Genomic DNA, 14,618 nt, shown 5'->3' with positions numbered 1-14,618 from the left:
ATCACATCATCCGCAAGTTGGCAACTCTTCGACAAGGGAGGTCATGATACCTTCTCATGGTTTCCATCCAAGACTTGGGCGCCAAGAACCCTTGTCGCTCGGCCGGTAGGATTGGCCCATGATGTAATTTCGCACCGGACGAAGGCACGGAGAAACGACGATGAGTACGTCACGCCGAAGGGCGACTTGGCCCTGCAGGGCGATAAGATCCATGCTTAAACAGGAAGTTGGATGAGACGGTTGGGAACTTTTGGAGTTGAGATGGAAGTTGAGCCTCATGTGGCTGGATTGTGGCTGATGGAAGGAGCTCTAAACGAGAAGCGCGTTTGCTAGCCAATCAAGGTCGGCATTAACTAGACGCCCCGCCTGCTATCGATAAGCCAATTTCAATGTCTTATCGCCTTATCGGATAAATTTTCCCAAGAGACCATAGAAATTTTGAAAGCGACAGGCCTTGGTTTGCTACTGGTGATGGACCGTGGAAGCCCGTGAAGCACAGCACGCGCAACCATGGAGGACCAAGTACACAAGCCGCATCGCAAGTCCAAGGACAGGAAGGAGAAGAAGCAGCATACGGGAGGTTTGTTTCCCTGCACAATCCGCGACCAGGGCGCATGGCTGACTTGACCGCAGAGCGCAATCCCAAGGCGTTCGCATTCTCTAACCCGGGCAAGCTTCAACGACAAGCAGCGAGATCGCAGGATGTAGGACCACATTGCGCAAGCTACTCTGATGGTATGTAATGCTGACGACTACGAATAGATCAAGGAAAAGCGCCTCCATGTTCCCCTCGTCGACCGACTGCCCGATGAGGCCCCGCCTCGCCTCGTCACCATCGTCGGTCCTCCCGGCGTAGGCAAGACGACTCTCCTCAAGTCGCTTGTCCGACGATACGCCAAGGAGACGATAACCGACCCTCAGGGCCCCATTACCGTCGTCACTTCCAAGAAGCAGCGCCTGACCTTTGTCGAATGCCCCAACGAGCTCGAGGCCATGGTCGACATCGCCAAGGTGGCCGACATTGTCCTTCTCATGATTGACGGAAACTACGGCTTCGAGATGGAGACTATGGAGTTCCTCAACATCCTCGCCGCCACGGGTATGCCTGGAAACGTGTTTGGCATCTTGACCCATCTCGACCTGTTCCGAAAGCCCCAGGCGCTCAAGGATGCCAAGAAGAGGCTCAAGAAGAGACTGTGGACCGAGCTGTACCAGGGCGCGCATCTCTTCTATCTCTCTGGTGTCATGAATGGACGATACCCCGATCGCGAAATCCACAACCTGTCGCGTTTCCTCTCCGTCATGAAGAACCCTCGTCCGCTTATCTGGCGCAACTCGCACCCTTACACCATTATCGACAGTTTCCGAGATATCACGCATCCCACCAAGATCGAGGAGGATCCCAAGTGCGACCGATCGATTGTCTTGTCTGGATATCTACGAGGCACAAATTTTGCGTCGCAAGGACAGCGGGTACACGTTCCTGGCTTGGGCGACTTTACAGTCTCCAACATGGAAGTTCTGCCAGACCCCTGTCCAACTCCTGCTATGGAGCAGGCGCTCGCTAAGATTACCGGCAAGACGGGACGACGAAGGCTGGACGAGAAGGAGAAGAAGCTGCATGCGCCCATGTCGGATCGTAGTGGCTTGAAGATTGAGGGCGATGCCATCTGGATCACACGAGAGAAGGGCTTCACCTTTGACAAGGATGATGAAAACGCCGAGCGAGGAGAGGGCGAAGAGATGATTGTCGGTCTGCAGGCTGAGCGGAAACTCTTGGGTCAGATGGAAGGTGGTGTGCAGCTCTTCAAGGGCGGTGGCCAGGTTGAAGCAGTGCCCGAAGAGGAGGATACAGGACGTAAAACACAGCGCAAGGCTCGATTCGCAGAGCGCGATGAGTCGGATGATGAGGAGAATGAGGACGACGAGGGCTTTGTCAGCGGCGACGATGAGGATGACTCGGATGCCGAGGTCGAGTTCAACGAAGGCAAGCTGGGCAAGATGTTCCGCAAGGACGCCGATAAGAACGTCGATGAGGATGATCTTGCGTTTGCCGACAGCGACTCAGATCTAGGCTCAATGTCTGAAGCCGAGGAAGTGGATGATGACGAGGAGTACGACTCGGACGAAGAAGCCGCAGCACTACGGTGGAAGGACAACCTTACAGGCAACGCCCTGAAGCTTCACGGCAAGAGACGCACATACCACACAGGTGACCTGGCCAGGCTCATGTACGACGACTCCATGACCCCTGAAGACGCACTGAAGCGGTGGAGGGGCGACGATGACGAGTCGGAGGAGGAGAACATCGAGGATGATGACGATGACGATTTCTTCAAGAAGTCAAAACAGGAAAAGGAAGACTCTGTTGAGGACAGGTCAATACCCCTTTACGACTACGAGGACCTCGCCGCAAAGTGGGCGGAGGAGAGGAATGTCGAGGCCCTGCGTCGCAAGTTCACATCAGCAGCCCTCACCGCGGGAGACGATGAGGACGAAGATGACGACGACGACATGGAGGGCGGAGAGGATTCAGACGACGAAGGCGACGGCGTGTTTGAGGATCTCGAGGCCGAAGAGCAAGACGAGGAAGAACAGAAGCCAGATACCGCCGACGACATTGAAGCCGAGCGAGAAAAGAACGCCAAGCGAAAGGAGGAGCTCAAGATGCGGTTCGAGGAGGAGGACCGAGAAGGCTTCCTCAACGACAAGGCCAAGGCCCGCAAGGAGGGCGGAGACATCCAGGAGTTTGGCGAGGACGAGTGGTACGAGGCGCAAAAGGCAATGATCCAGAAGCAGCTCGACATCAACAAGGACGAGTTCTCCAACCTCGACGAGAGGCAGCGAACCGCCGTCGAGGGATACCGCGCCGGCAAGTACGCCAAGATCATCCTTGAGAACGTCCCCGCAGAGTTCGTCTCCATGTTTGACGCCCGCCGTCCTATCGTCGTCGGCGGTCTGTCTCCCACGGAGGACCGCTTCGGCTTCCTCCAGGTCCGCATCAAGAGGCACCGCTGGCACAAGCGCATTCTCAAGTCAAACGACCCCCTCATCTTCTCGCTCGGCTGGCGGCGCTTCCAGACCATGCCCATCTACAGCACCACCGACTCGCGGACGCGAAACCGCATGCTCAAGTACACACCCGAGCACATGCACTGCTTCGGTACCATCTACGGCCCCCTGATCGCCCCCAACTCAGGCTTCGTGTGCTTCAACTCCCTCTCCGGGTCCACGGCCGGCTTCCGTATCGCAGCCACCGGTACTATCCTCAGCGTCGACGAGTCGACCGAGATCGTCAAGAAGCTCAAGCTCACGGGTACGCCCGCCAAGATCTACAAGAACACTGCCTTTATCAAGGACATGTTCAACTCGTCGCTCGAGATTGCCAAGTTTGAAGGCGCCTCCATCAAGACCGTGTCAGGCATCCGCGGTCAGATCAAACGTGCCCTGTCCAAGCCCGAGGGTCACTTCCGTGCCACCTTCGAGGACAAGATCCTCCTCAGCGACATCGTCTTCCTGCGCGCCTGGTACCCAGTCAAGCCGCACCGCTTCTACAACCCCGTCACCAACCTCATCGGCTGGCAACCCATGCGCCTGACGGGTGAGGTCCGCCGTTCTCAGGGCGTCGCCACCCCTCAGCTCAAGAACAGCCAGTACCGGTCCATCGAGCGCGAGACCCGTCACTTCAACCCTCTGCGCGTGCCCCGGGCCCTAGCCGCCGAGCTTCCCTTCAAGTCCCAGATCGTCGAGACCAAGAAGCAGAAGCGCGACACCTACATGAAGAAGCGCGCCGTCATCATGGCCCCCGGCTCCGAGGAGAAGAAGGCCCGCGCCCTCATGCAGCAGATGCTCACCATCCGCAACGACGCCGCCGCCAAGCGCCGCGCCAAGAAGGAGGAGAACCGCGCCGCCTTCCAGAAGAAGCTGGCCGACAACGAGGAAAAGAAGGAGGCCCGCGAGAAGCGCGAGACCAAGGAGTTCTGGCGCAAGAATGGCCGGAAGCGTGCTTCCGGCGAAGACGGAGGAGGTGGCAAGCGAAGGAAGTAAGTCTAGGTCTCATCAGTCGGCGAGAGTCTATGGGGAATGGTAGAAAAAGTAGATGTATACCTCTTGGGGTTGGCGTTATGAGAATAAAACTTGAATATATTGCATTAGTACTTGTGCTCTACCACCAACTCAGCATCTTACAACCAGCATTGTATGCACTCAGCTCCACACATCACTTGCAATAAAAAGTTAAAGCCAGTATAAGAATACAAGTTGTAATTGTGCATCTCGGCTCAAAGGTTACGCGCAAGGCCGAGGCCCTCTGCAAGAATACACAGTATACAATCCTAAACACCAATCCTCGAGAAACAAAGACGAGACGCACGCATTCGCACACACGCAAAAACAAGCCTTGAGCCAGATGCTGGCGTTCCATCAACATCAACCATCGACGACACATTAATCAAGAGCCTCGCATCCTTCCACTACCAGGCCCTCGCTCTTCTTCCGGAACCCAGCATCTGCCCAACCCATATCCATATTTTAAGCCATCTTTCATCACTGTCAACTAGAGTCGTTTCTCGCATTGTTTGCCAAGGATTGGGTGCTCCCAAAAACCAATTCGCGCCCGATTCCAATCTGACAATCCCTTGCCCTCGATTAAAGGAAAGACATGCGCCCCGAAATGCCGTAAAACACATTCATTGCCTAGGCCAGCTATGCCTTTTCTCAGCTCGTGTACACGTCGAAACTGCTTCGTATCGGTTGCTTAGGAAGCAATCATGGGCTCCTTGTTGGCGACAACAGGCTCGCTGGGAACCTCGGGAATTTCAGCATCGATAGCAGTAGGCTCGGAGATCTCCTCCTTGAGAGCTGCGGGGGTGGGAATCTGGGGAGCCGCCTCCGACTTGACGGGGTCCTCAGTGGGAGGAGAGGGGAACTCGGGCTCCTTGACGACAGGAGCAGCAGCCTTGGTGGGCTTCTCAATCTTCTGGCGCGAACCATGGTTGCCTCGGAGGAGGTCATGGACCTTGCCGCTGTAGTCGCCGGCGTACTGCTTGCCAATGGCCGAAACCTGCTCCATCTGCTTCGAGGCAACATCTCGGACCTGAGCGGTCTGCGAGTTGATGAGCTCCGAGGCGTGGTGGAGTTGCTCATCAATCAGCTCCTGGTTGGAGGTATAAATCAGAGGAACAAAGAAAACGACGGTGGTGCCAATAACAGCAAGGCCCCAGTAGGGAACAAGCTTGACAAGATAGTAAGAAATGAAGGCAGCGACAAAGGCCTGCGTATGTCAGTTACGTCCCTCATGTAGCTCTTGCGCAAGCACTTACAGCAACAGAAGCAAAGACATTCTCAGCAAAGATGATTCGCTGGGCCTCAATAACAAAGAAGTTGACGAGCTCGTGGGCATCTCCAATCATGTGGTCGAGAGTCTCACGGGGAACGGTGTAGTATCGACGAGGGCGAACCTGAGTAGCCAGGCCATTGTTGAGTACGATCTTGCCAACAACCTCGGCGAGGATGGTCACACCAAGGACCATCCACGAAACCTTGAAAGCCCATCGAAGGACATCCAAGTATCGGGCAGCAAAAATAAGGGAGACGGTGGTCGCGTAGGCAATACCGGAAGCTCCTGTTTACAAGCTGGTCAGCTATATCAAATTGGACAGCAGACAGAGCTCGACTTACGAGGGTTGTTCCAAGACAGGAGCTCTGAGAAAAGGAGTGGTAGTGAGTGAGAGGCTGGCCAGTGGCAGCGGGAGTCGAGGGAGTGCGTCGAGCAGCAGCCAGGTTGGAGAGCTCGTTGGAAGCCTTCTGAGTGTGGTCGTAGACGTTCTGCGCAACGGGGCCTGTGAGAGACTACGTTAGCAAAACATGCCAGATATCAGGAGAGGAGAGGCAGGAGCTCATACCGTTGGTAACAGACTGGTACGCAGCAGCGGCGTCTGGAGTAGCAAGGTCAGCCATGTTGCTTTACAGAAAGGAGCTCGAATAGTTGTTGCGATCGAGGTTATGGTGGTGCAAAAAGTGCAGGAAAAGACTGTGGAACGTGGTTAGCAAAAAGCTGCGTCCGAGATGTCCCGTACGAGGACAGCGCATCAACGACGTACCTCACTGGATTTGGTGGCCTCGAGAAGAGAGCCGCCGTTGACGGCCGGGGCGGAATCAGCCATTTCGACGAGCTGGCGAGGAGATGAGGGCGTCTGGAAGCTGTTGCGCTCGCTGAGCAGTACCGTCGGGGCGAGTTGGACTAGGCGAAGAAAGACTGTGGACGGGCGCGCGTTGCGTGGATAGGAGGTGATTCGGGAGAGGATGGAGATGTTCTGCAGGAAGCGAAAGGCGGCGTGAGCAAAAGTGGCCCGAGAATTTGGAAGCTTTGATTGATGCAGGGTGGGATTTGACAAGGGAGGTTGAGAGGAGCTACGTAGCTGTCTCTGTCTCGCTCGCACGCGCGCGCTCCCTGTGGCTCTCTTGCTCTGCCTGCGTCTGGTCTGGTCTGGAGCTTTTTTGTCTGCCGATAAGGGGCGGTCGGGGGAGTGTCGTGTGAGAGAAACGGGCAAAGCAAGCGAGACGAGCACCCCTGGAACAAGCAGAAGACGAGGTCTAGGATGTTGAAGACGTACCTGATGAGCGCAGCTGAGAACAGGAGAATGCTATTCGCAATGTCGTTAGCTTGGGAAGAAGGTTGGTGATTATTATGGTGATGGAGAAGATGAAGGAAGAGGAAGAGGGAAGAATGGAGGAGGAATGACGTTGCTTCAGAGGTTTACTTTTTGGTCTTGGAGGGGACAGGACAGATTGGAAGTAACCAAGTTTTGGAAAGGCAGGCAGGCAGGTACGGAAACCAGTGACGACAGTGACGCTCGACGACACAGAAAAAAAACGGGAATTATTGCAGGGACATTTCACAACAAGAGCACAGCGGCCTGAGAGCAGGTTTTTAGTGGAGCGTGCAGCACGGCAGGACGCTGAACAACGCCCGGCATCAACGGACGGGCATCAAAGACCATTTTCCGTTACTTTCTTTGTGCCATCCTGCGCTTCGGACGACGGAGCTTGGATCCATGATGGCGTTGCTTTTTGCTGCTCTGCTAGAAAATCCTCCCACCCACCGGTGGAGCTCCCTCTCATTAGCTCTGGATGACGCAGTGCAACACAACGGCAGGACCCAGGACCCGAGAGGGACCTCGAGGCGCTAAGTGGAAAACGCAGAGCTGCATGTACCTGCCAAGTCACGCACCACCACAACTTCCAAAACGTCCGAGCAGATCCGGCCAAGGCCAATCCCGTCATCGCGGCGCTGAAACGACGACATTCCAGCTGGTGTCCCACAAGGGCAGATAGCGCTGGAGGTGCAGACGACAGCCTACTCTTTTCAGCGGCCAGATTGACATACATATCCCAGAAATAAAAGACAGTCACTCACTCAAAGACCACTCACTGCCCCAAGTCAAACCCCTTGCAGCCGTTGCAGGGAATGGGGTGAATGATGCCTTGACATGATGGATGATCTGGTCATTTCAAAGTGAGCCAGCTTGTCAATGCATGTGATAATCACGCTAAAAAGGGGGGCCTCCTCTGATGGGGCTAGGAGCCTAGGCGGAAAAAAATAACAGGACAGCCGGGATCTTTCTCGAAGCACAGGCCTCATGTTATTGCGAGTAGCACACGGCAACTATCTTTAGTTGAAAGAAAAGAGATAAGGAGTTCAGCCTGGGCAAAGAGACAATAGCAACAAGGGTTGCAACTCGTCTTGCCCCCCGCGATAGTCCTCAATAGCTCAACATTCGAATCAGCGTCTTGATCTCTGTCTGATATTGTCTAAACAACATCATGATTAGTCCAAACCCGGATAGGTAAAACTGCACGTAGGTAATGCCCATCCACTCGGAACCTCCCTTTCCAAGGGGCATCTTCTCGAGCCTTCCCATTGGCCCCCATTCGTCCATGCCGTCAACCAAAGCCGATCCTGCATCATTAACACGTACCTTGCTTGGATCCCCCAACCCCTCTCCGGTTTCCCACGAGGCGCATACAGTAGTGACGAGCTAGAATCGTTTCTCTTCTCTTCATTTCTTTTTTCTGTTCTCAATTATAGATGCTGTGCAACTGTTTGTCTATCCGCAGATCGTGCGGGAATCTAAGAAAAAACGTCCAACAAAGAATCACCGCCAAAAAGACGGCACCAGCCTTCAACTCCAACTCCCGTGCTAAAGTAGACAAACGCCCTGACAGATGACGACAATGGTGATAACATGAGGTGCCACGAAAACCAAGGAAACGAACGACTGATGGTGAGGGGCGCAGTGTGGCCGAAACGAAACCAGCCCAGCCCAGCAAAACCCCACGAGTCCCCGAGTTTTCCGCCATGGCGTCCCAGAAAGTGTGCTCGACAAGAAAGAGGGACTCGTGCCTCCAAACAAATATGTACAAAGAAACGTCCTCGGACCCCGGAAACCGATCAAAGGCATGTCGCGTGACCCATCATCGAAGCGGCTGAGGCTTGGTTTGGCTGGGACCTAGATCCCACAAGCTGTAGCCGTGCTCATCAAGCTCACCTCCGCCAGCCCCAGAACCCTCCTCCGGATGCTGCTGGCGATCCTGAATTTGTCGGTGCCGGCTTGGCTGCCGGGGGCTCATTTGCCGACGCAACTCCGTGGCCCATCCCGTGACCGGTAAGTAGGCCGAACACACCTCCGGATCCGGATTGCGATGCCGAGGAGCCGTGCGACGATTCGACGCGGCCCAGTCCGTGAGATCTCCGCAGAGCCTCCAGCTTCTGCCGAGCCTCCTCTGCTTCCTGCTTGGCCACGGCCTCGGCCGTCTTGGCCTGAACGAGCTCCACGAGCAAAGCCTCATGTTCACTTGGTGATGGCCCAGGCGCTGTCGTGGTCACCATTGGCACAGCTTCATGGCCCCGCGGCAGAGACGATATTCGCTTGTTGAACTTGCTTGTCGGCGCGGGCTCGGTTTCGGACTGCGATGGCGTCGATTTGCTGCGGCCAAGCTTGAACTCTCGCAGACCAACTCCACTCGCCTTGCTGCTGCGGTCCGCCTCTGGGTCCCTACTCGACTCATGTGCCGAGCTGGCCGACACTCGAGACTTCAAGCCATGCATCTGCTTCTCAAGCCTTTGCTTGTCTTGGTGGAGAGTTCTGACATGGGCATGGCTCTCACGGAGTTGCTCCTTGATCGTTGACATCTCTTGGTTCAGGTCATGAATCTGACGGCTGTACTCTTGCGATTGCGACATGGCACCAGCAAGCTGATCCTTGGCATGAGATAACTCTTCACGCAGCTGCGCTTTCGATATAAGCATCGAGGACCGTCGCTTCTCCTCTTCAGTCTGGAACCGACGCTCCACCATGTCAAGCAGATTCTCCAGGTCCTGAGTAGAAGGGGAGTCTTCTTGGGTCTTCTCCTGCTTGGATTGCTCGTTTTCTTCAGATACTGGTGTCTTGGGCTCCTTGGGCTCCTTGGGCTCCTTCGTCTCATCGGTCTCGTCTTCCGGATCTTGCTCCTTGTTGTCTGCCGACGAGACTGTGACTCGAGGACCGCTCGACTCAGTTGACGACGAGTCGCGGCTTGCCTTCCGCCTTAGGCCATTGAGAAGCGACTGAACCGCCTTACGATCCTCCTGTCGCTCCTCACGTTCTCGCTGAAGCTGGTTCGACAGGAGTGCATGGTTGCGCTGCAGCTCGCTCAGAGCCGTCAACAGGTCCTCAATTTGGCCGTGCAGGTTACGCTCGTCAAGATTCTTGTGAGCGATCATGGACTTGGTGCCAACTGGAGTCGACTCGCGCACGATACCTCCATCCTCGGTATTGGAAGAATCCCTCGAGACGGTGGTGGCGTCTGTCGACGTCGAGCTGGTCACGCTTGCTGAGCTGGCCTCCATGGAGTTTAGTGTTGATGCGAGACTCTGCTTCGAGGCACTGCGGCGCAGCATGCTTAGCGGCCTTGCGGGCGCCGTGTGTCCTGGGCTCAGGTTGGTCGACTTGGGTGACAGGCTGGTTGTGGAGGTTGCCCAGATACGACCCAGGAACCGGCTAGCTGCAGTGGTTATCTCGGATCCCCGAACAGGGTTGGTGGTGGCCGTTTTGGATTCCCGGTAGCTTTGCTCCAGCTGCTGCATGTTTTCCCTTGTCACAACGCTTGTCAAACCGACAAAGTCCTGGACAAACTCATCGGCGTTGTAGTGGTAGCAATCCCAAAGGCCACGGGACAGAAGAAGCTGCATCACATCCTCCATCTCAGTGCAAGCCAATAGTCGCGCCTCATTCTTCCGCATTAGGGATAGCGCGACTCTCATCAATGTCTCTGAAGCGCCCTCGGCAAAGATAACATCGTAGATGCGGAACAGCATTGGCAAGGGACAGGTCACGGCGAAGAAGCTCAGAAACCATTGAGAGACATAGGCAGGGTCCACCTGGAGGTCGTCGAGGTGATTCGACAGCACCGGCAGGCTCTGCCTCAGCAGCTCCTTGAACTGGTAGATGCGAACGTGGAGGCCAGAGAGATCAGGGAGGAAGCATGCCCTCAGGTCATATCGCTCCATGAGGCTTGGATTGTTTGTCAGTGATTGCCGGCTTGGCACGGGAGGGAAGGGAGGGATATTGGGGGCTGATTCCTTACCGGACCAGAACACAAAAGGCCTGCTTGTCGGGCATGTGCATCAGCAATGGGCCGACCAGAAAGGCGAGCCCCTGGCAATAGCCGATCTTGGTGTCGTAGAGACTGAAGCACTTGAGGACGCGGCCAAGCATACGCTGGCCGTCACCCTCGGGGTCGCGAAACATGTCTACTCCTGGGAAGCTTCGGCCCAGGTCCTTGCCAATGATAATCTCATAAGGACTAGATTCACCGCAGAAGCGGTCATACTGTTCCTCCAACGCGGCGTCCCGGGCCCCGGACATGCTCTGCCATACCACCCCACGCAGCGGCGGCGGGATGCCCTTGCGGATCTTATTTGAGAGGAGCGTCGGTAGCCGGGCGGCCGTCTGCTGATAGTCCTTGACCAGGGCGGCGTAGAACTCGAGGTCTGTCATGGGAGGCGGAGGGAGCATCGAGTACCGCAAAGCAGGGGGCGTCGGTCCCTGGACCATCTGTCGAAGCTGGGCCATGGAGGGCGGGCGAGGTTTGCTGACCGCACTGCGCTCCGCAGTGGCGCGGTCTACGGCTTGGACTTTGACGCTCTTTGGGTTCGTAGCCAGCTTTGCATTCTCCTGTTCAAGCCGGGCCAACAACAGTGCCGTCGACTGTGGCGGTTAGTTTCTGCTCTTCAAGTTCAAGTTGCTATAATAACTCACGTTATCCGTCTCTTCATCTTTGGTCTGCTCATCTTCTGTCTTCTCCAGTTGCTCCCAGTTCACCTCTTCCTGGTCATCCGAAACGTGACCATCGTCAGCAAGCTCCTCCCGCAGGGATCGGGTCGTAAGGATGGGTGGTGGCATGGTCGGTGAGGATTCACGAGGGGTTCCGGTGTTTGTTGCCTCTTCCGTGCTCGGAGTCTTGACACCTTCGTCTTCTTCGTCGACTTCTTCGATCGTGTCGGTCCGCTTCAGGCTGGGTTCGGGGTTTCGCAGACGGAGACTTCGTCGGAGGCTGGAACCTTGGTCGGCGTCGATTGATTTGTATCAAGGCCTGTGGTGGCGACGGGGGAATCTAGTACGATGGACTCGGGCTCTGAGAGGCGAACCGTAACCATAGAATCGTGAGCCATCTTGGGGGTCTCAGGTCCTGGGTCTCGGGACATCATGGAAGTTCGTTCGGTAGGCGCGTTTGAAGGGAGAGACTCATGTCCGCTCTTTGGGACGTCGGCGTCCATGCCGGTCTCTCAGGACAGTGGAGAGCTTGAGTCTCTGGACTGGAACGGGCAGCGTCGAGACACAATCCAGTGCCGGCGGTGGGGATTCGCTGGGACAACGATGCTTGGGAATACCAGGCCGTCTGTCGCGTGCTGGGTATCGACGGGAGTAGAACCGAAGCCGAAGATCAGGCCCAGAGTTTGAAGATCAAGAGAGGACCAGCCTGCTGAACAAGGCTCCTAAAGTATGGTTGGGTCATCGAGGGGTGGTCCCAGAGGCTGAAACGGGGGACGAGCTTGAAGCTCCTCCTGGGGCGATTTCGCGATTGGAATCCAAGGGAAACCTTAAGGACAGCGGATGAAGGATGGTCGATGGGCGCCGACGAGAGTGGCAAAGCGAAGCGTGGTACGCAGAAAGAGGGTGAGAGAGTCGCCGAGACGTCGATACGGCTGGAGAATGGTTGTGGGCAGGTATCCTCTTGTTGTCTGACTCCCGACTCCGAGTTTCTTCCAAGAAGTTCAAGGGGAAGCCGACACGGACGGACACCCTGAACCCTGGGCTGGGCGGCTGCAGGACTAAGGCGTCCCTGAGCGGCTGCAGGTGGTCGACATGACCCTGAACGCCCTGGAACTGCGACTGAAGGCGGCCGGGGTGCACTGACAGGGCACCTCCACCCACCAGCCAGTGACAGCTCCCCTAAGCGACCCGCTAATTTCTGCCGCCGTTCCAGCGGCCAACAGCCTTTGGCGATCCGCTCCAGGGCCGGCCTCGCAGGGCCACTCAATGGACGAGTTCTCCATGGGCTGCGGTCTCGAGGTCACGGCGTCCGGGGCCTAGGCCGGGGCTGGTTGGATCGGGACCCCGTCCGCATTGCATTGTCATCCTAATCTCCATCGAGTCCAGGCGGCCATGCGTTTGCAACACCATGTCTCTGATCCGGACAGATCCAGTGCGTCCGTAGCTGAGCACTGGAGCCCAGAACCGTCCCAATTCGGAGCGTTGACGGGAGCAACTGTCTCTGTGCTTGTGTGGCGCTGGAAAACATCAAGCCTCCAGCTGTCTGCACAACACGCGATGTGCTCACCTTACCCGTCAACCCATTGGCAATGGATCTCGCTGGTGGATCGTTGTCAAGGTGAGCGACCCTATGGGACTGCCGGCCGCGGCATTGGCTCGCAAAATGAAGCACTTGAATAGCTTCATGCTTGAGTTTGGCCCGAGTCTCGTCCATGACAAATGTTCGAGATGTCGTCTCCCCTCCATTGTCCAATACCCTTTCTCGCCAGAGCCGCTTGGGTCAAGGGGTAATGATGCGTCTCCTGTAGGCAGAGTCTTTGTGGCGTCGGGTGTGGCTTTCTCTATGCACGTTTCCGGGACCCATTCGTGCCATTGTCATCCGGTGCAACCTACCCTGCGTCTTTGTCTTTGTCTTTGTCTTTGTCTTCAAAGTCAAAAAAGCATCCGCGGATCGTGGAATACACGCGGGCTCTTTAAGTTTTGCTGACTCGACTCGCTAATTGACGCCTCTGCTTTCGTTGGAATGGGTCGAGATAGTCGCAACTGAGTCGCCATTGCTGACGACTCCCGCCAAATCCCATCCGCAACCCAGGCACAAGCTTTTGAACATGTTGCCACGACAAGCGCCCCTTACTCTCTTGTGAGCCAAAATGTAATTTCTAGCGAGATTTAGTCATACTCTACCCCACGATACTGGACATTGCAGTCTCAATACACTCGGTTTTATGATCTTCTCAAGGATATTGTGCCTGTCACTGAGGGTCCTAGTGGTCAAGGGGAAGCGTGAGAAACATCACATCACGGCAGAATACACATTGTCTAAACACTTTCTGACATCATTTCATTCTTCATTCATCATAAATCTACCCATAACTAAGCTCAAGGGCTCACGCCATCATAAAGAACGCTACCGAGAGGCCCGTCGTCGTAACCCACCCATGGGAGCACCCGTCGAGCCCCCTTCGTCATTGCCACAACGCCGTTGATGCGAAATATGGCTCGATGTGAATCCCTCAAGAATCTCCATCCCCATCGGAAGCATTCCAAAGACCGGGAAAGTAGTCCATGCACAACATCGGAGCCGAAGCGCTCCCAGATCATCACCCCGAAGAGCGAAGTCCAGTAGTAGCTAGTGAAAACCCAGAGGGGAACCAATAGAGGAAGGCTGCTGAGGAGCATCGAGGGGAAGTCCCTTAACAAGTCAAGTGAGTGACAATGCCGAATAGGCTTTATTGCGGCCTGATCGCGTAGGTAGCCGACGAGAAGCTTTTGAATCGGTTGACAAATGGAATGCGAAAATAAGTGTTGAACCATACGTTCGAGAGGTTCATCATCCAAGAAGTTGTCGTGGTCTATGTTGACGACTTCACTGCGGGTGACAATCTTTAGCGGTGACTTGCCACCGGTCTTCGACTTGGTAGTGCGCGCCCAAGTGCGCCAGTTGAGTGAACGAAGGATCTCGCCATGCGGGAATCCTTGGGAGACGATCTGGAGGGCGATCGCAGAGGCAAATACGTATCCGAAGGCGAACGTGCCAAAGGTCCCTCCTCCATAAATGCCAGCGTTGTCCATGGCCATGCGTAGCCTGTTATTGCTGTGGGAGAAGAGCTTAATGTGGCGTGGGTGTCAATGAAGAGCAGTGACCAGTATGAGCATAGCAAGAGGTAGAAATCTCGATTGATATAAGCAACAAAGCATTTCGAAGGGAGACAGTAACAATCATGAACACAGCACATATTCAGATGAAAGCGTGGGGTTGATCTTTTCCGCAAGTACAAACTAACATTAGAAATTTCCTAAAAC

General features: G+C 55.5%; 4 protein-coding genes across 4 annotated transcripts; 1 reads left to right on the top strand and 3 right to left on the bottom strand.

Moving 5' to 3' along the window:
• Nucleotides 1–510: 510 nt before the first annotated feature.
• On the top strand, nucleotides 511–4,047 carry MRS44_006307 (uncharacterized protein; the record flags this gene model as incomplete). Its single annotated transcript, XM_046274639.2, has 3 exons — nucleotides 511–580; nucleotides 634–704; nucleotides 763–4,047. 3 exons carry the CDS (start codon nucleotides 511–513, stop codon nucleotides 4,045–4,047), a joined length of 3,426 nt encoding a protein of 1,141 aa, XP_046140098.2.
• Nucleotides 4,048–4,756: 709 nt separating this feature from the next.
• Nucleotides 4,757–5,958, bottom strand: MRS44_006306 (uncharacterized protein; the record flags this gene model as incomplete). Its single annotated transcript, XM_065621714.1, has 4 exons — nucleotides 4,757–5,272; nucleotides 5,322–5,623; nucleotides 5,676–5,840; nucleotides 5,904–5,958. 4 exons carry the CDS (start codon nucleotides 5,956–5,958, stop codon nucleotides 4,757–4,759), a joined length of 1,038 nt encoding a protein of 345 aa, XP_065477786.1.
• A 2,587-nt stretch (nucleotides 5,959–8,545) lies between these two features.
• MRS44_006305 (uncharacterized protein) lies at nucleotides 8,546–11,818 on the bottom strand (the record flags this gene model as incomplete). Its single annotated transcript, XM_065621713.1, has 4 exons — nucleotides 8,546–10,553; nucleotides 10,627–11,249; nucleotides 11,301–11,549; nucleotides 11,603–11,818. The coding sequence occupies 4 exons, from the start codon at nucleotides 11,816–11,818 to the stop codon at nucleotides 8,546–8,548; spliced, it is 3,096 nt and encodes a 1,031-aa protein (XP_065477785.1).
• Nucleotides 11,819–13,694: 1,876 nt separating this feature from the next.
• On the bottom strand, nucleotides 13,695–14,393 carry MRS44_006304 (uncharacterized protein; the record flags this gene model as incomplete). Its single annotated transcript, XM_046281887.2, has 1 exon — nucleotides 13,695–14,393. One exon carries the CDS (start codon nucleotides 14,391–14,393, stop codon nucleotides 13,695–13,697), a length of 699 nt encoding a protein of 232 aa, XP_046140101.1.
• Nucleotides 14,394–14,618: the final 225 nt, after the last annotated feature.

Source organism: Fusarium solani (genome assembly GCF_023522795.1).
Source record: "Fusarium solani strain SB1 chromosome Unknown bctg00000003_1, whole genome shotgun sequence".
NCBI classification, from domain to species: Eukaryota; Fungi; Ascomycota; class Sordariomycetes; order Hypocreales; family Nectriaceae; genus Fusarium; species Fusarium solani.
The sequence above is the reverse complement of the archived record's forward strand: the minus strand, read 5'-3'. Positions and strand labels throughout refer to the sequence as shown.